Source organism: Caloenas nicobarica, chromosome 10 (assembly GCF_036013445.1).
Source record: "Caloenas nicobarica isolate bCalNic1 chromosome 10, bCalNic1.hap1, whole genome shotgun sequence".
NCBI lineage: Eukaryota > Metazoa > Chordata > Aves > Columbiformes > Columbidae > Caloenas > Caloenas nicobarica.
In genome coordinates, this window is record NC_088254.1 from 7,098,776 (window position 1) to 7,116,802 (window position 18,027).

The 18,027-nt window shown below is 37.4% G+C and overlaps 1 protein-coding gene across 3 annotated transcripts; it reads left to right on the forward strand.

The window, feature by feature from the left end:
- Positions 1-290: 290 nt before the first annotated feature.
- On the forward strand, positions 291-17,632 carry BNIP2 (BCL2 interacting protein 2). Of its 3 annotated transcripts, XM_065641613.1 has the most exons (12): positions 291-401; positions 3,039-3,176; positions 3,701-3,831; positions 4,538-4,605; positions 5,701-5,868; positions 7,050-7,226; positions 7,889-7,991; positions 8,286-8,417; positions 9,037-9,123; positions 9,263-9,361; positions 10,824-10,859; positions 12,835-17,632. In XM_065641613.1, exons 3-12 carry the CDS (start codon positions 3,782-3,784, stop codon positions 12,881-12,883), a joined length of 969 nt encoding a protein of 322 aa, XP_065497685.1. In that variant the 5' UTR covers positions 291-401; positions 3,039-3,176; positions 3,701-3,781; the 3' UTR covers positions 12,884-17,632. The 3 variants fall into 3 exon arrangements, with proteins under 3 accessions (XP_065497685.1, XP_065497686.1, XP_065497687.1); XM_065641614.1 differs by lacking the exon at positions 10,824-10,859; XM_065641615.1 differs by lacking the exon at positions 9,263-9,361.
- Positions 17,633-18,027: the final 395 nt, after the last annotated feature.

The following is an 18,027-nucleotide window of genomic DNA, read 5'->3' on the forward strand; positions in this document are numbered from 1 at the left end:
CCGGGCCGCGGACTCGTCCTGCCCACGATGCAGGGGCGGCCACCCGGGCCGCGGGCTCAGACGCCAGCCCGGCGGCACCGGACGCCCCACCCCCGCCGTCCCTCACAGCGGACGCCCGGCCGGCCCCGCCCCCACCGCGCGCGCCCAACGGCCCCGCCCCGCGTGCGTGTAAGCAGAGTGCGCATGCGCCAGCTGCCCGGGGGGGGGGGGGGGCGGGGCGCGCGGCAGCAGCCCTATTTAACGCATGCGCGTGAGTGCACCAATCCCCAACGGGGGGAGGCTGTCACGTGAGTCCGGCGGCCTATGCGCTTCCGGGTGAGCAGGGGCGCGCCGCGCAGAGGGCCCTTTCCGCGGCGCGGGCGAGGCCGCGGCCCAGCCCGGCCCGTTCCAGCTCCCGCCAGGTACGGCCGCGGGGGCGACGATAGCCGGGAGCCTTGAGCCGTGGCCGCCGGCCGGGCTGTGGGGTGCAGGGCGAGGCTGCGGCCCGGCCGCCCGCCGGTGCGCGAGGGGTGGTAGGGCCCAGTCAGGAGCCCCCGGGCCCTGGCGCCCCGCTGGGCGGTGCTGCCTCGGGCGTCAGAGCAGCTGCCGGGGCGCGGGGGACGCGGCGAGCTGGGGCGGCCTTCGCGGGGAGCGGAGCGGGCTCCTTGCGGCCCCGCTCGGTCGGTGTCGCTGTCACTGTCACTGTGTGCGGCGTCTGGTCGGCGCTGGGCGCGGCGGAAGGAAGAGGTTTGAGCACGTAAAGGTTCAACTTGGAAATCCCTTTCCCTGCCCCACGCGGGAGCAGCACGAACTTCAGCCTCGTTTTCATTAATGAGGGTGGGAGTTTGTCTTCGGTTACGGAGACGTTTTCCCCCCATTCTCTCATGTGGCAATCCTGCGTCCACCTGCTGTTCCATGTGTTGAAGTTTCTGACCTCTCGGGAGCTCCCAATCTTCCAATTCTATTTGCTTAAGTAAAATGGAAAGTAATGAGCAATGGAGAATAATAATGATCAGGCTTGCTGTTCTCAGACACCATGACTGTTTGAGTTTGCCATGAAGAGTGCTGGCATCAGGTAGAAATTGCTCTTCTTATATGTGACTAATAAATATTTGCATGATTACAATATTTTACATATTTTAAGTTAAACTTTTAGAGCATTGATTTACAGCTCAATTAAAAAGAGACTTTGTTATAGTAGAACCAGAAGATGTCAGCACTACCACAGCAGCTTTAGGAAGACTATTCTAAACTTTGCTTCAGTTTCTACAAGCCAAAGTAGTAGATTCCCCCCACCCCCGCCCCACTTTATATGCATTTATAATAGTGATGTAAAATTACTTAGTAGTTAACTTTAAAGTTAACACTTTTCTAACTTTCCAGAAATTACCCTTCCTTCTTAATTTCTCATTCTTCTGGGTGACAAATGATCGTACTTTCATGCCTGAGACATTAAGTATCCAAAACAACTATTTAATTGGCATGTTCAGGAGGATACTGAAAACCTGAATTCGGCTTATCCGATGTTGAACTTGGAACTTGCCTTCTCAGTTGTTTGCAATTGTACCATGTGGTATTTAGTGAATGATTGCTTTCAAATCTACCTTAATGAGAAGTTGCTGATGAGAATTCTGTAAGTAATGTGGGAAGTGTTTTGTCTTAAACTTTGATTAGAGCACGAGTGACTTTTAAACTCTGTGCCTGTCTTAGTGTATCAACTGTATCTCAGACTAATGGATTACATGCAGGTCGGAATTGCTTCTGCACTGAAATGTTGTACGTCTGAAATCAATAGATGTTACTTGGTGTTTAGTTTTCTTCAAAAGTGTGGTGAGAAAACTACTATGGTCTTGGAGAAAACCCAACTTTAAACTGTCTTGTGGGAACTGTGTTGTGAATGCAGTGCAGGTGAGTGCAGGAATAGCATCTTACAGCCACCAGTGCAGTGGTAGGGTTGGTTTCCGGTGTGTTGTGTGGCCTTTGTTGTGTTTGTTTTTTTTTTTCCTTCCTTCCTGTCAGATTTTGTTCATTTCTTCATCTGTTCCTTAAGAATGAAGTCATCAGTTTAGGTTTTTTCTAGGTTCAGTGTCTGTTAGCTTGCAGTGAACTGCATGTTTGCATCAGATGGTCTGTTCTGTACCGACTGTAACCACTGTATTCCCTTGGCGGTGTAGGGTACCTGGTGAAGTTTCTTGTGCTTCATCTCAGTGTCCCAAAACGAATGCCTAAACAACTATGCACATAGTCACTGTTACTACTGATCAAAATATGATCTCATCTTCAAGCAAATATTTAAAAGTCATTGTTGCAAATGATCAGCAGCTCTGTACCCAGGAGAAACTGTATGCTGAGAATATCAAGGTCTTAATGAAAGGGAGGACATGCTGCTTGAATCACATGACTTTGCTCATGAAACAAGAAGTTACTCCAAACAGCATATTAGTCAAAAAGTACAAATAGAGGGAGAGCTGGGAAGAAAATTGCTGGGGGCAGCTTCTTGGAGACCGTGTGCCCATGCCAGCAACTGAGTGGTGCTGTGGCTCAACAATTCAAACAAGGAGAGTCTGACCTTTAAGAGGAACTAGGTTGCTACCTTCTAGAAATCTTATTTCCATTTCCTGGGTGAGGGAAGCAGCAACATGTCAGTAAAATAAACTTAAATTTTGGTCATTAGTGTTTAATTTGTCCCACATGGTGCAGTTTTACAACAAAATCAGTCTTTTGACTTTTATTATTAATCAGCTTGTGTAGTGTAACTTTAAGCATTGCAGGATGTTTTAAAATCAGTCTGTGGTGGTAATCAGGTCAGAAGAGAAATTGAGATTTGTCATGAAAGGTGATCCTACAGAACAGTAAGTCTAACTTGTTTCTTTTTAGCCATGTAAAAAATAAATTGTCTCTCTGGCTTAATTAGAAGTATGATTGTGTTCAAACTTTGTTCTTACCAGTGTTGATTTCTTCTTTGCATTTAAAAATAACATTCAGTTTTCCTATTTTGATTAGTGTTGATTTTCTTAACATCTTCAGTGATAAGTTTACCTGTTCCTATCAATCTTTAGAGCCAACACAGCCAAGAGTTTCAACTGCCTTGGACTTGTATGTCAGCAGAATGGTTTTTTATGTTCCATTATTGAGGATTCCTTGTTACTGGTGATGGGTGAGCCTGAAAAAACACAGCTTGACTTCCACATCGCAGGGTGAGTTCTCTGAAACCCTTTCTGAAAGGTATTTGTGTGGGTGGTGGTTGGTTGTTTTTAAGAACAGGGTTGTATTTTAGATCTAACCATTTGGGTGATTTTTTTTTTTCTCAAGATATACACTTATTCAATATCTCCTAAAGAATCTTGAGAGCTGTCAAGTTTCTTACACTTTGAAGTGAACTGGTGTAATCCTAAAGGATGGATCAGGTTGCTCAGGGCATTGATTTTTAGCTGAGAGGCTGGTGCTGCTTGAACAGGACATTGGACTACATGAGATTCTTTCCAATGTAAATTTTTGTACAATAAACCATTCCATAAGCATTTTCGTAAGGGAAAAAAAATGAAACATACCATAAACTGTTCCCTGTTTGGTGGTGGTTTGTGTTTGGTTTTTGGTGGGTTTTTTGGGTTTTTTTTGTTTTTCTGCATAATACCTTCACTTGGCATTAAGTGAAAAGGTGTGTTGCAAGCATAGGAATGACAAAAGTATTGAACTGGTATTTTCTGTTCTGTTCCTGCAGCTCCTCTTTAGCCCACTGTCCTGAAGACAACAGGTTCTGGCTGATCAGGAGTCTCTACTAGCAACTCAAGTAGGCTGGAGAATGGAAGGTGTTGAGTTTAAGGAAGAATGGCAAGATGAAGATTTTCCAAGGTTTTAAAAATTTTAAGTAATTCAAAGCAAATGCTTAACATCTAGAATAAGCTACCTCTTCAGCTTTCTGGTGAACTAACACTCGTTAATAATCATGCAGTGATTTCCATTAAAACAGTAGTCTCAAAGGTTTTGTGATGTGTTTCTTCATGGAAAGGGATCACTTCATGTTCACGTGTGGTTGTGTAATACAAGAATGCCACTGTTGAAGTTTCCAGTGTTACTAGAGTGAAAACTTGTAAGTTTGGCTTTGTTTTCTGTGCTAATCTTTTGCAGCTACATTGTTTGCATATTATTAGCAGTGTCTGAAGGTCCAAATATTTCATTAAGCAACATTTCTGAGCAGAAGTTTTAGCAATTACAACTGCTAGTGATGTTTTGGCCTACAAAGAAACCAAAACAGCTGACTTCAGAGGGCAGTCTATGATAACATGACTAAACTACTTATTTCTGAAGCAAGGACATGACAAGTTTTCTTAAGGATGACACACACTAGTAGCAACCAGTATTTTGGCATTTGTCACATCAATAGATAGTTACTTGAATGCTGTAAAGGAATTTTCTGCTATTTTATTTTGTTTACTGAAAGCTCGAGCTTAGGCTATAAGTAAATTTAGTTCAGTACCATCCCACAGTGTTTTTTTTAGCAATGTGCAAGTCAAAATATTTGAAGTTATGTAACAATAGCTTCTACTTTGTCCCCCAGGCCCCTGCCAGAGGATGATCCTGTTGAGTCAGATATATTGGCTGCAGCTGGAACAGAAAGTGAAGCTGGTAAGAACATTCTGCTCCAGCCAAGCTGACCGCTTCCTACTTAGATGGCTGTTTTAAAGCTCCATTTTGTTTTAGGGTGGTTTTGGGGTTGTTTTTAACCAGGCTTGAGGAAACAGCATTCTAAATGACGTTTTTGTATGTGAAGGATGTTATGAACATCTTGTCTAGAAAGAAAAGTGTTTTGGAATAAAATAGGAGGCTCTTCATCCTCCCTGTGAACAGAACTATCAAGGTAATACTGGATGAAAATGAATTATTGCACTCACTTCCTGGCCTGTTGTAAAATCTTGCTTAATTGTTTGGCCTCTGTATATCAGTTAGGGCCTACCTTAGCTTTGCTCCAAATTTCAGACCTTTGTGACCTTTTAAGAGTGTTGCCTGTCCAAATGGTGAGAGGGGAAATAATAAAATGTGGGGTTTTTTTTTCAGATGTTTAAAGTTTGTGGATCTTGTTTGTCTGCTTTAATTGTGGCATTTCCAGTGCTGGCTCAGTCATTTTATTTTATTCCTGCTTTCAACTGCTCTCTAAATCACACAAGTATTTGCATTGTGTCTCAAAGCATGATGTGTATTCACCCAACAGGTTCTTTAATTTTCTGTCCTCACTGTTGTCTGTCAGCCTTCTTTTTGCAGCTTGTATATTATTTTTTATTTTGTCAAAGGTGGTTTTGATGTTACCAATACCTAACCTAAACAAGGGCTAGGGACATGTATCTATTGCATTATTTGCAAGACGTATTTAGTATAAAACCTAGCACAACTTGTGGTACACTTTGCTATCACTAGCATGGGTAATAGTTGCTTAGGTGGTGATAGCACTTCAGGTTTTTCTTCTGTAGAGGGAGTATGGTTGTCTACTACTGTGGTTCGTGTGTGTGCAATCAGGTAAACTTAGGGCCTTGAGTACTTGAGAACTTTGACTTCCAAGTGCTGTTCACTTCATGCTGTGTTTAATTCTTATTGCAAAGATGCGTTATTTAAATTACGAGCATTAACTTGCATTCTGAGAATGCATTGTGCTCTTCTGTCTTGTCAATATGCTTATCTAAACTCACTTTAGCTTTGGAAATAAATAATTTGCTTTTTTAAATACAGGGGTCAATGCAACCAAAGCAAGGAAGAAACTAATGGCTCCAGATATCAGCTTAGCTTTGGATCACAGTGAGGAATCGGTTTTGTCTGATGACTTGGATGAGAGTGGCGAGATTGATTTGGATGATTTAGATACTCCTTCAGAAAACAGCAATGAGTTTGAATGGGAAGGTAAGTATTTTGTTACTTCTGTCTGATGCCCTAAAATATTTGTTTTCTTATGTGCAGGTCAACAGTTTTTCAGGTGGAAAATAACTATCATTTAATATTACAAGAGGAAAAATATAAAGTCTTTAACTTGTGTAAACTTCATGACTTACGAATATGTCTAATAAATAAATATGTAAACGCTATTATTTTTTATGCTAGAAATAAAAAATTAATTCCTGAGTAAACAGGAAGCTTTCTTTTCACTGTTATGCATGAAACACTACTTGTTCTTCATTCCAAGATAGCTTATAAATGGAGAAATGAACGCCCTTTAGAACAAGTTTTTCTTTGTTTTTAATACCTAAAGACATGCTGCAGGTGAAGTTTTTGTAACAGAGACTGTGGGTTTACCTATGTAAAAGGATTTTCATTAGTGAAGAAGAATTGGTATTTAGGGTTATTTTTACAATGATACGGAGGAAATGTTCCGGATGTTTGTGGCTTGTTTTTAAAAGTGGCTGAAAAGGGTTTCTGTCTTTTCTTCCTTTAATGCTGCTGCCTTCATTTTCCTGGAAGGATAGTTTCAATTAACAGCTTTGTCTTGGGAACAGACAACTAACTTGCAGTAGGTTTTTCTCGCTTTGGGTAAGGTCTATGCAACAAAGTAAAGAATCATAATTTAATTGGAGCAAATTGTTTTACAGATTTCTGTCAGCATAAATTTCATATATGTTGATTGCACACACATTAATTTCCAACAGATTGCTTGCATGTCTGCTTGCAAAGTACTGTCAGTGTTTTAAATCATGCTTTTATGTAAATCTGTGATCAAGCAACCTGTGTAATTATCATTGGAGTTAACCACTTTGTCTATTAATATTTTGGTGAGATTCATCGAGGTCTGTGTTCTGAAAGCCTACAATTAAATAGGCTTCCTATATGAATGTAAATTTGTCATGTACTTTAACATAGGAAATTACAGTCAGTGGATAATAGCCAACACAGTGTTTTGATAAAGTATATATGACATCCATGAGATCCTATTTTGTAATGACTGAAGGAGCTAAGTCAGCTGATACGTCTGACTGGATAAAAAAATATTAAAATAGATTAGATAGCAAAGTGGTTAACCAGTGTTGTAATTGATTTTTCACTACACATAGTATTCATAATGGATCTTGAACATGTTTTAACTTTGGCAGATGATCTTCCAAAACCAAAAACTACTGATGTAATTAGGAAAGGATCGCTTACTGAATACACTGTGGCAGAGGAGAAAGATGATGGTCGACGCTGGCGAATGTTTAGGATTGGAGAACAGGACCATAGGGTGGACATGAAGGCAATTGAACCATATAAAAAAGTTATCAGTCATGGTGGTAAGGATAAGTGATGTGCTGAGGGAAACTGTTGAGAAACTACTTCTTTAACCTGAATTGTGGCACAGGAAGAGCTTTGGGCATAAAGACTCATGATGATTCATTAGTTGCAGTATTAAGGCACATAGTTGATTTAATATTTTTCCCCCCTATTAAACTAAAATTCAAAAATATACACGTGTTCAAATGAAGCTACTAACATGCACATATGTGATAAGATGTGCTTATCTGTTCTACGATGTCAGTGCTACCAGTATAATTCTTTGGTTATAAGAGTGTTGAAAGCATTAACTGTAGACCTACTAAGGCATAAATCAATTTAATGACTCTTTCCAACAGTCTGTGGAGTTTAAGTTGGAAAAAAAGTTAACTATATAAAATGTCATTAAGTATACTGAGATTCTATACTGAGATGTTGATTTGTAGGTACAGCATTTGATTTACATCAACTTCAGCCATTTCTTTAGAAGTAGACAAACTTGAAAAATCTTGAGGTTTTTTGTAACTATATGAATGTCCATATAGAATAGATGTTTGTAAGTCTCTTTAGGGTAAACAATAAAAAAAACACCTTTACAAGCACTTATGTGCTTGACTTTGTGTAAACGTAGTCAACATATAGTTGCCTTTGTCACTACTGCTGCTTTTTTCTTTGTTTTTAGGTTATTATGGTGATGGGTTAAATGCCATTGTTGTGTTTGCAGTTTGCTTTATGCCTGAAAGCAGCCAGCCTAACTACAGATATCTAATGGACAATCTATTTAAGTAAGTCATCATCTGCCTCTGAATACTGTCTTAATCTCACGTTGTAAAACTTAGTATTTTAAGGGCAGTTACTTCTGTGTCTTTTAATGAAGCTTTTTATATTTCACATGAGGGAAACGTTAACAAAGGAAAAAGCAACTACATCTGCTTCCAGGGGAAGGAAAAAAATTATTAGATGTTGCTCAACACTGTTGCCAACTCCATATTTTTTTTTAAATGTATTTGAGCATTACTAGGAATTACTTTAATATTCACAGGTATTCACTTGAAAGTTTTCTTTGCTTGTCTCTGCAGGTATGTAATTGGCACTTTAGAGCTGTTAGTAGCAGAGAACTATATGATAGTTTACCTGAATGGTGCAACAACACGAAGAAAAATGCCAAGTTTAGGCTGGCTTAGGAAATGCTACCAGCAAATTGATAGAAGGTAAGAAACTCTGCAGTGTTTTCTTACAATATTCACATGCTCAGTGATATATGTATTTAGGAAAAATTGCTCTTTGATGTGGTGTCTGGTACCTACTGGTTAAGATTTAATTAACCAAATTGCTTGGTGTATTGAAAACCTCTTTGTAAGCTAGACAATGTGGAATAATGCTACAGGCATGCCTGGGTTTTTTTATTGTGTGTTTTGGCGTTTTCTTTTGTTAGTTTGTTTGGGATTTTATTTTGGTGAAAGTAGTGTTAGAATACTGATTACTGTTACCATGTAGAATACCTTTTAAACTTCATGTATTAATATGATAAGGTAATGTGAGGGGTCCTTTGTGAACCACTTAATCATTAGTTGTGTAAAAACATTCAAATAAACTTCTTTGGAATGTTATTTCCTTGTCATTGTTGTGAAACTGATACTGCATCTTAAATTTCAGTTATACAGCCGTATGGTATTTCTTCTGGCAGATGGTAATTTCTAATAATGGAATATCAGAATACTAGATTTATGTGACAGCTCTGCTTGCTGAAACTTTATATATATAAAAAACCCCTTGTTGTCATGCTGCCTTTTTGTTCTAGTAATTATGTCCACTGTTTGGATTCTTCAGGTTAAAGAAAAATCTGAAATCATTAATCATAGTTCATCCTTCCTGGTTCATCAGAACACTTCTGGCCATCACAAAACCTTTTATTAGGTAATACTCTGGAAGCTTTTCCCTTTTTTTAAAAAAAAATCCTAGCAACTTTTTACTTTAAACTTCAAAAACTGTTTTAATATTAACCTACTGAAAAATTTTAAAGTTGTAACTGTACCCTGCATTTGTTCTTCCACAGCTCAAAATTCAGCCAAAAAATTAGGTATGTCTTTACCCTGGCAGAACTAGCTGAACTCATCCCCATGGAATACGTTGGCATCCCAGAATGCATAAAACAGTACGTTTTATTGTTCAAACATGTTCTACACTGATCATGTTTTAGAATTGGTATAGATTTTATTCAAAGATTGGTTTGAATGTAATACTTTGCATTTAATAAAATTTTAGCTCAGATCATTGCTGTCTCCAGGAGGAGTATGGTTGACCACATTGCTAACTACAGTTTGGTATGCAATAGCTTGGATAGTTAAAATGTTAATGTATAGGGGTTTCACAGGTAGTGCCTCATGTAATTACCAAGTCACGCTGTGTGAATTAGCCTTCTAGAGACAAGACCTCATTCCAGTTGTTCTACCCCGTAGTATACTAAACTGGCTTGTGAGTAAGAAACTCTGGGCATGTTGATACTGAAGTTATTTATAGTATCTTCAGTGTTCATGCTAAAATGTGGAACAAGTTATCACTTGGGTTGGGATTTCATTTAAAAGAAGAGCTGTGGTGGAAAAATGCAAAATCCCTACCCATAACAGTTCTCAAACTACTTTGATGAGGTGAAGGCAGCATCAATGTCCTTGGTTTTCTCCTCCTCTTTCCCTCCAGATATTTATATCCATTTAATGTCAGCAAAACTCTGCTCTCAAATATGATGATGATACTTTTGTCAATAGCGTTTGTGAGTGCAGTAATAGAGTAGAAACCATAAATTTATGTCTTAAAGATGAAAATACTGACAATTCTGATGATAAATTGATCAGCCTATTAGAGGGTATAAGATACCAGACCTGCGGAGTATGCATTGCTATAGGTGATCACAAACTGGGAACTCCATAAGGAGAGATGGCATAGTCTGATAGTCTCACTGTGTGGACAGAAGGGCACATCCATTTTGGAAAAGTCCACAAATATCCCACCTTCAAATGACTGGTTATTGCAGTAAACATTCAGCTGATATCAGTTGCAAAATTTAACTTTTTAATAAAATAGAGAAATCAGTTTTCTTGGGGTGGGTAGGAAAGACATGACAATGCTGAAGCAGCCTTGTGCTATCTTTCTAATATATATATATATATTTTTTTTTTTTTACTGGGGCTTTTGAAGGATGTGTTATGAATATTCAGTCTGAATATCCAAGTCTTGAAAGACTCCTTTCTATATTAATGAACCTTTAACTATTTTGCAAAGGCTGAAGTTGGTTGACTTATGGAGTTAATTCTCAGACTTCTGTGGAGGATTATATCTGGCTTCAAACTGTTATGAATATAGACTTCAATTTTTAGTGATGGATGTTAGTACTGTACAATAAGTTGTATTGAATTCATATGTTATAGTAACTAAATCCTAACGCTGCTTGTTTAATGCTCATATATGTTGGAGGTACAATATATTTTTTCTTAACTATATCAGTTTCAAAACTTGGTATGTTTCTACAAACTGTATTGACACTAATACCAGTTTGCAGCTTCTGTTGAATTTGGCCTTAATATGTTATATTTACTGAAATCAAACTTTTCCTCACCAAGGTATGAAGAAGAAAAGTTTAGAAAGAAACAGAAAAGGTATATTCATATTTTGATTAGGGTTGCATCTAGATAAGATGATTTGCACTGCAACTAACTCCCAGTTGATTGGCTTGCATAAAGGAATAAGCATTTGTAAATATAAACATGCACTAGTGATTAAGTTTTTATGCATTAAAGTAACTATACTGCCTGCAAGTATAGTATATCATCTAAAGAACTCACCCTGGATGTTCAAACAGATATTTGTGAATAGTCTCTATTACACGAGATGCTCACTTTTAAGGGGATACACGGATTCTCAACTGAATCTTCAAGAGGCAAAAGTAGTGCTTCTATATGAATCAATTAAATCAAGTTTTGCTGTTTCTAACAAGAGGTGATGTCTGAAGGAAGAGCTGATTTTAGGTGCTAAGCTATAGCTATGCATCAGCAGGGATGCAACTCTGGAAGAAGTTCTAATATTGAATCTTGTGTTTTGTATTTTTTGGTATTCACTACCTTTTTAGTTATTAACTTGCAGAGGTGCAATCTAGATTAGTGTTTTTAGTGCTGTTTGTATTTGCAGTGCCTATGTTCCTTGCTAATAAACATTGGATTTTCATTTTGTTAATTTTCAGTCTCCTGCTAAACATTCAAGCTATTCCAGCAGCTGATGAAATTTTTTGAATGGTTATTTTTTTCACTGTGTCACTAACAAATGTACTGAAAGGTTTTGCTATTAACTTTGCTTTTTTTTAATTTACTCTTCCTGTGCGTGCGTAACTACTCCAGTACAACAAGCACTTTTTAGTGTCCCTGTTGATATCGTCACTCATAACTACCATTGCTTTTGTAAAAAGTAGTACATTCCTAAGTGAAACATATGTAGAGATCACAGGCACTATTGGAGAGTGAGATGTTAATCAGGTTGAAAGCAATTGTGGGTATTATTTATTATAATGGGGGATAGGAGATGTGTTGAAGTTTAGTTACTGAATTTGTTGTGGATGGCAGTAGGAATTCTTTGGCTATGTGTAAGATATACTTTGGAAGTTAGAATTTTATATACTTCTATGGATTTCTATTGTCAGATCTATGTTTATGCATAGCTTGTTTGCATTAACTTACCATATTTTCGTACACTTTCTGTGATTAGTCCTTTAAGTCATGTCAAAACCTGCTTTTCTAAGATACAGCAGTGAGGACAGGGATGAGTTGCAGCTGTGTACAGTGCAGGTGAACAGGTTTTCAACTAAGACTATTGCTTCTAGGTGACACTGCTCCAGACCTCTTGGATCGATATGTACCAGGTTCAGTTCTTACAGCTGCAAAAAAACCCCAAAAAACTTGCCTCTATTTGTTGTGGGTTCATGGCCTAGGAAAAGTACATCTTGTGCAGGACTGTCAACCATCCACTGGTTTCTGCAAAGCAATATTTTGTTTGCAGTTCCCAAGGCAGATATTTACAAACAACACCACAAACAAAAAAACCACCCACAAGCAAAAAAGAACACCCCGGTTTTAGTAGCTTATAGAAAAAGTATTGCAATTAAGGAGCTACTTTTCTTGATTTAACTAGAGCTGTTACCTAGAGCTTGGCTTAATTACTATAACATGAAAGGTAATTCTGTGCTTATTCTGCAGTGTATGAATTCATCAAAGTGCTTGACGGTATTGTCATGTTACCTGTAAACTTGTATTCCTGCTTGCGTTCATTAATAAAAGCACAGAACCTGCTTTTTTTCTTCTGTAGTGAAACTTCACTTACACTTTTCAAATGCTTCCTTTTGAATGCTGTAGTTATTTAAATGGTTACTTAACAATTTTGATTAATTTCTAGGGGGAGGTAGGAAAATCTAAAAAAAAAGTTGCAACTGCATTTAATGACAATGTTAATATTTATTTACTAAAACCTTTTCCATATAAAAGCTTTGTTTTCATGTTAAGATGATTAGGTTTTCCTTAATATGAGCTATCAAACTAAGTTATTTCTTAACATAGTTTTAATTTTACTGCTTTCTTTGCTAAGCAGAGTTGACCAAGAGCTGAATGGAAAACAAGAGCAGAAAAGTGAACAGTAAGTCTGGAGTCCAAACAAGACTGAAGAATATGCAGATGGAATGATGCTATTTTTGCTCCATTACAATGCATTCTTTCTGTGTGTATATTATATAAGCTGTTGCAAAAGGTGCTTGATTTCTTTGGACTAGCACACAATGGACTGCTTACTGCTGTATTGGTTTGCCTTGACTTTAACAGCTATGTTTATGTAATCATTTTGTATTGCTAAATGTCAAACCCTATGTTTTCAGAGGACGTTCTTGCAATTGTTAATCTAAATGATGCATGTTCTTCAGTAAAATATTTATATACCTAGATGTTAAAGGAAAGAGATAATATATATTTTATATGACTGAGCAATATATTGTGTGTACCTGCTGAAGAAATTTGTTTGCAGGTAGACAAGGCCATAAGTTACTTCTTGTTATTGTTATTGTATAAGTTTGTCTTGCTGTAAATGGTCAAGTGCATTTCTTTGTCACAGGAACTTTAATTTGTTTGGATATTAACAATCACAATATAGTCTTTCACAAATGTGGCGGTTTTGTTCACAGAGCTAATACAAGCAGTACTCATTTACCTCACTAGAACGAGCTTGAGCTTTGGTGTCTTTTAGTCCATTTTTCAGAATGCAGAACTGCAGTTCTGTAAACTTCAGTCTGGCCAAAGGGCTTAAACCTAAGCCACAATAGAAGCTGAACTGTTTGAATAACTGGTAAGATATTGATATTGGACCTTTCTCAATTTAAGTTGCGAATTTAGATTGTGCTTCCATAAATCAAGGCTATCTTGGCTACTAGGAGGAAATGAGTTCATTGCAGTTCCTCCTGGGTGAATATCGGTTGTCACCAGTAGGAACTCTGGTCATACACAGTAGAGCTTGGGAGTTGCATATATACTCTAGCCATAATATCAATCGTTTGCGGAGGTATGAGGAGTCTTATGCTGCCTGTGTCATCCTTTTAGATGAAACATCCATTTCTAAAGCTCTTACTTTGGCGTATGATACCAGCACTAATGTCACTTAAAAAAATATATTTAAAGGTTGGGTTTTTTTTTCTCCCCACAATGGTAGTAAACCTGTGTCTGTAAGAGTTGTTCTTGGACACATAACTATTGTTCGTAGGTTTATTGGGACAATGATAATGCACTGGTCGATATGATGAAAAAGTTTGTAACATCTTTTGATAATTACTGCTATTTCCCTGTAAGAACAGGTGTATGCAAAAAAAAATCCATTCAGGAGTTGAGCAATATAATATTGTAGCAAATATATTAAATCTTCACTTTTGTTTTTTTTCTTGTGCTGACAATTTTGTATTAATTCCAAAAAATCAGTTCTCAGTTACATTAAAAGTTACTGCTGTACAGTTATTAAAAAAAAAGTTGCGTTCAACTAGATTGCTACCTGACACTGCTAATCAAGAGAGAGTTCCATGGTTAAGACTTATTACCAATTAATCTGTTGTCTCAAATGATACATGTGTAGAGTATACTCATGTCAGATGAGGGCAAATTGCTTATGTCTCTGGGAGTTTAAGTCTGCAATTCAGACACTTTTATCTCAAGATCTAGGTAATTCTGCTATAGTAGCTTCTGTATCACAGTTTCAAAGAGATTAATATGCAGGTTCTCTTTCAACAGGCAATACTAATTTCAAGTTGCCTTGGATCCATTTCATCAGGTTTGGATCTTGCTCTGAAAGCAGAACACAAATCTGAGCAGTTTCTTTGGGGCTCTATCTCCTTCTTCAATTTCATTGTTGACCTGGTTAATCTAAAGTTCCACTTGGTGAATTTGACACAGCCTGTTTACTTCTGATACTTGCACAGTGTGGTGTGCATGAACATGCAAACCTGTAAACCTTCCTGATTTTTACTTATTCTATGTGGCTCCTAAGCTAGATACTAAGCATTGTGATAATCTCATTTCAAAATTTTCCTAATTAAAAAAGTAGTATTCTCAGTAAAGTCGTATTCTTAGTGGAAGGATAGTTCTCTATGTCCTGTTGCTTCCTGTGTGTATAGTGCAGTATAGAGTAGCCAGTCCTCTGCATAGGCCTTATTACCAAATGATGGGATTGTTATTGTTGTCTGTCATGGTGGCTGAGTGATTCTACAGTTCCATGCTGCAGTAGTACTATTGCTTTTGGAAATGTGTATGTGCTTACCTAGTGATTTCTGTAGGGTTTTTGTGAATGAATATACAGCATGGTAGATTTTTGTCCCTAAGGATACCAACTTGGGAAACAGTTTTAGTACAGAATTATTCTCCTCTGACCTTTTGCAGCTCATCATTTAATGGTGAGGGGGATGTTTACAAAAAGAGAAGAGGTCCCGAAGTTATCTTGAACACAAATGGGTAGCTTTTTTTGTCACACTTATCTTTTTTAAATCTATAAAATAATTTAATATATTTTAATATTTAAAAACATGAACATTTGGAATGTCTGTCTTAAATAAATGTTATTTCGAAACCTGGATCACTTAGTGATAAGATACAGTATTGAATTCACCTTTCAATGACACTTCATTCTAGAAGTAAAACTCATGTTGCTAGAATACAGTTTGGGCCCTGACAAGAAAAGATAATTTCATGAGTCACTAATCTACCTTTGATTTGAAGGTCTCATGAGTTTATATATATATATGGTAATAATTTATTAGTTATCTTCTCTTACTACTGTGTGCAACTGAAATGGAGATTTTTGGCGAGTGGCCTTTCTGTGTATAGATGTGACGTTTTATAAATTGATTTCTACAATGGGGTAAGTGTACAGAAGTGGCAAAGATATTTTGGAGAAAGTGTCATTAAAAGCTGATGTGAGTAGACTCTGGATTGCTTGAAGGTTCCTGATGTTCTGTGTAGCATGGTAAAGCCATGTTCTGTTGGAAAGTAATGGAGAAGAATGTATGAGGATTTAGTGCTGAAGCAGATTGAAGTCTTTGAGACTCTGGGATGTTAAAATGGAGGAGAGTTTTTGGTTCCAAAAAGCTTAGAACTAGTTAGAGTAATATGTAACCTGGTTCACAAAAATATGCTAAACTGCATTGTTATTTTCAGTGAAATAGTGAAGAATAGTACTTCTTGCTGTGAGGAACTTTGTACTGAGAAACAGTAGTTATGTTCTGAATTGCACACAATTGCCTCTATTTGTTAGCGTGTTTCAGCAAGTTTGTTGCATCATACACTTAAATGCTGTAATAAAAGTTTAAAACCTCTCAACACTTAATTTGTGTCAGGCTTCAAGATTAGATTACATGTAGGTGGTGATGGAATCTTTTATGAAATGACCTTGAAGTGTGTCATAGGGAGGAGAGGGTGGCATTGGTGCCTAGTCATATGTCAGTTTCACTGATGTCATCTACTCAAATGTCTGTAGTTAATAGAAAATAATGGGACTGCATTGTGAGTGGGCACTTTCTAAACTAAATCCATCACAAAGAAATAAGTTTCTTGGTGAAAAGCGTGTTTCTTCAAGTGCCAAATTTTTGGCTGTGTATCCTATGGATTTATACAGTATTTATTATGTAGAAGATGGCTTAAATGTATCTCTTATAGAAAAACTGTATTTGGACATGACTAATTATCAAGTCATTCCAGTCTCCCTCAGAAAAGTCTCGTATGAGGATCAGAAGGGAGAGGGATAATAGCTTGTGTGCTTTTTGTAACTACAGAAGTCTTACAAAGCTTTCAGTGAAAATTCTTACTCAGTCCTTGTGGATGCAGGTCATTCTCTAGAGGATTTGTTTCACTGACTGGTTGTCAGAGATGCTTGAAATAAGTGCTTTAATTATACTTTTTAAAGATACCTGGTTTTAGTCAGAGTAGCACTCTGCAATATAAGGAATATTTAAATATTCATATTCTGAAAGACAGATTTTGCAGGTTTCCTAGTTTCAAAATTGTAAGTTGAACTACATTGTTCCCCTTATCACATCTTGTTCTCTATATTGAGCAAACAGGAAAAAAGGGCATTTGTGAAATGAAGAGAGTGCAGTTGTGATAGTTTTTCATCATTCCCTTCAAGCATAATTCTGAGATCAGTGAAATTAAAGCCATTTTTTGCTCAGTTAGATCTTTTTTCAGTTTTGCAATTTGGACTGCCCAGATTACCCTGATTTAAACATACTGATTTTTTTTTTTTTGTTAATCGAAAATTATCTGAGGAGAAGCTACCGGAGCATTTTCAGGAAGTCCTTATCTTACCATGCTCCTTACTGTAGCTTGCTTAGCTGCTAGTTAATATTTATGACACACAATTCCAGGTTAATAATTACAAAAACTATTCATACAAGACAGGTGGTTACCTTCCCAGTGGCTCTGCTGTGTTTCTTAGTCATCTGAACAAAGCCTTTTTATTAAAAAGAAAAGCCTTAGTAGGGTGCTCTACTAGTTAGTTGAACAGTAAGATAGAAGGGTTAATACATTGTCTGTTAGTATCAGTAAACTTTAATATGTGTGTAATATGGGCAATGTGCACTGACAAAATGAGGCTGCAGCAGTCATGCAAAAACATAGGTGGTAAATTGTAGATGATACAACTGGCTTAAATTGACTATTACTATTCTTGACAGATGTGACAATTTTCCTTTGCCCCCGTTAATACAGAACTATGTAAGTGCAAGGCTCTTCACCTACCTCTTAAGAATATGATCCTTTCTTTTTAAATGAGCTTGTTTTCTGTTTGTGTCCCAAGGTGTCATGGAGTAATGTGATAAACACATTTCTGAATGTGCTAGCTTATGGGAAACTTTAGGAAAAAAATAAATGCTATATGAAGTAAATACCATTGGAAAAGGTCTGAATGTTTTATTTTACTGCTAAGGAATATAGCAATAATGAGAGTCTTTTGTGATTGTATGCACTACCAACTCTGAAATTTGGTTTCCAAAGCGTTGTAGGTTCACGAGTTGCAGTGAAATGTAACAATTATTTTGAAGAGATTTTTAGAGCGGAATGTTTTGAAGGCTGGTACTGGTTTGCATATAATGTTAGAGGGAAATGGGTTAAGCTTTTTAGCTTAAGGAGAGCGTGGACTTCAGTCACTTGAACAGGTAAACCTAAACCCGGAAATATATAATAACCACCAGTTAAAATGTAGTATTAGAAAGGTAACCCTAACCCGTTGCAGCATTAACTCGGTGTGTAAGGGAGGCAGTGC

What these genes read in the sequence shown, in the direction of transcription:
- BNIP2 (XM_065641613.1), top strand. Translation starts at nt 3,782, where the DNA reads ATGGAAGGTGTTGAGTTTAAGGAAGAATGGCAAGATGAAGATTTTCCA. An exon ending in CAAGATGAAGATTTTCCAAG is followed by an intron (nt 3,832 to 4,537) that starts GTTTTAAAAATT and finishes TTTGTCCCCCAG; the next exon opens with GCCCCTGCCAGAGGATGATC. An exon ending in AAAAGTTATCAGTCATGGTG is followed by an intron (nt 7,227 to 7,888) that starts GTAAGGATAAGT and finishes CTTTGTTTTTAG; the next exon opens with GTTATTATGGTGATGGGTTA.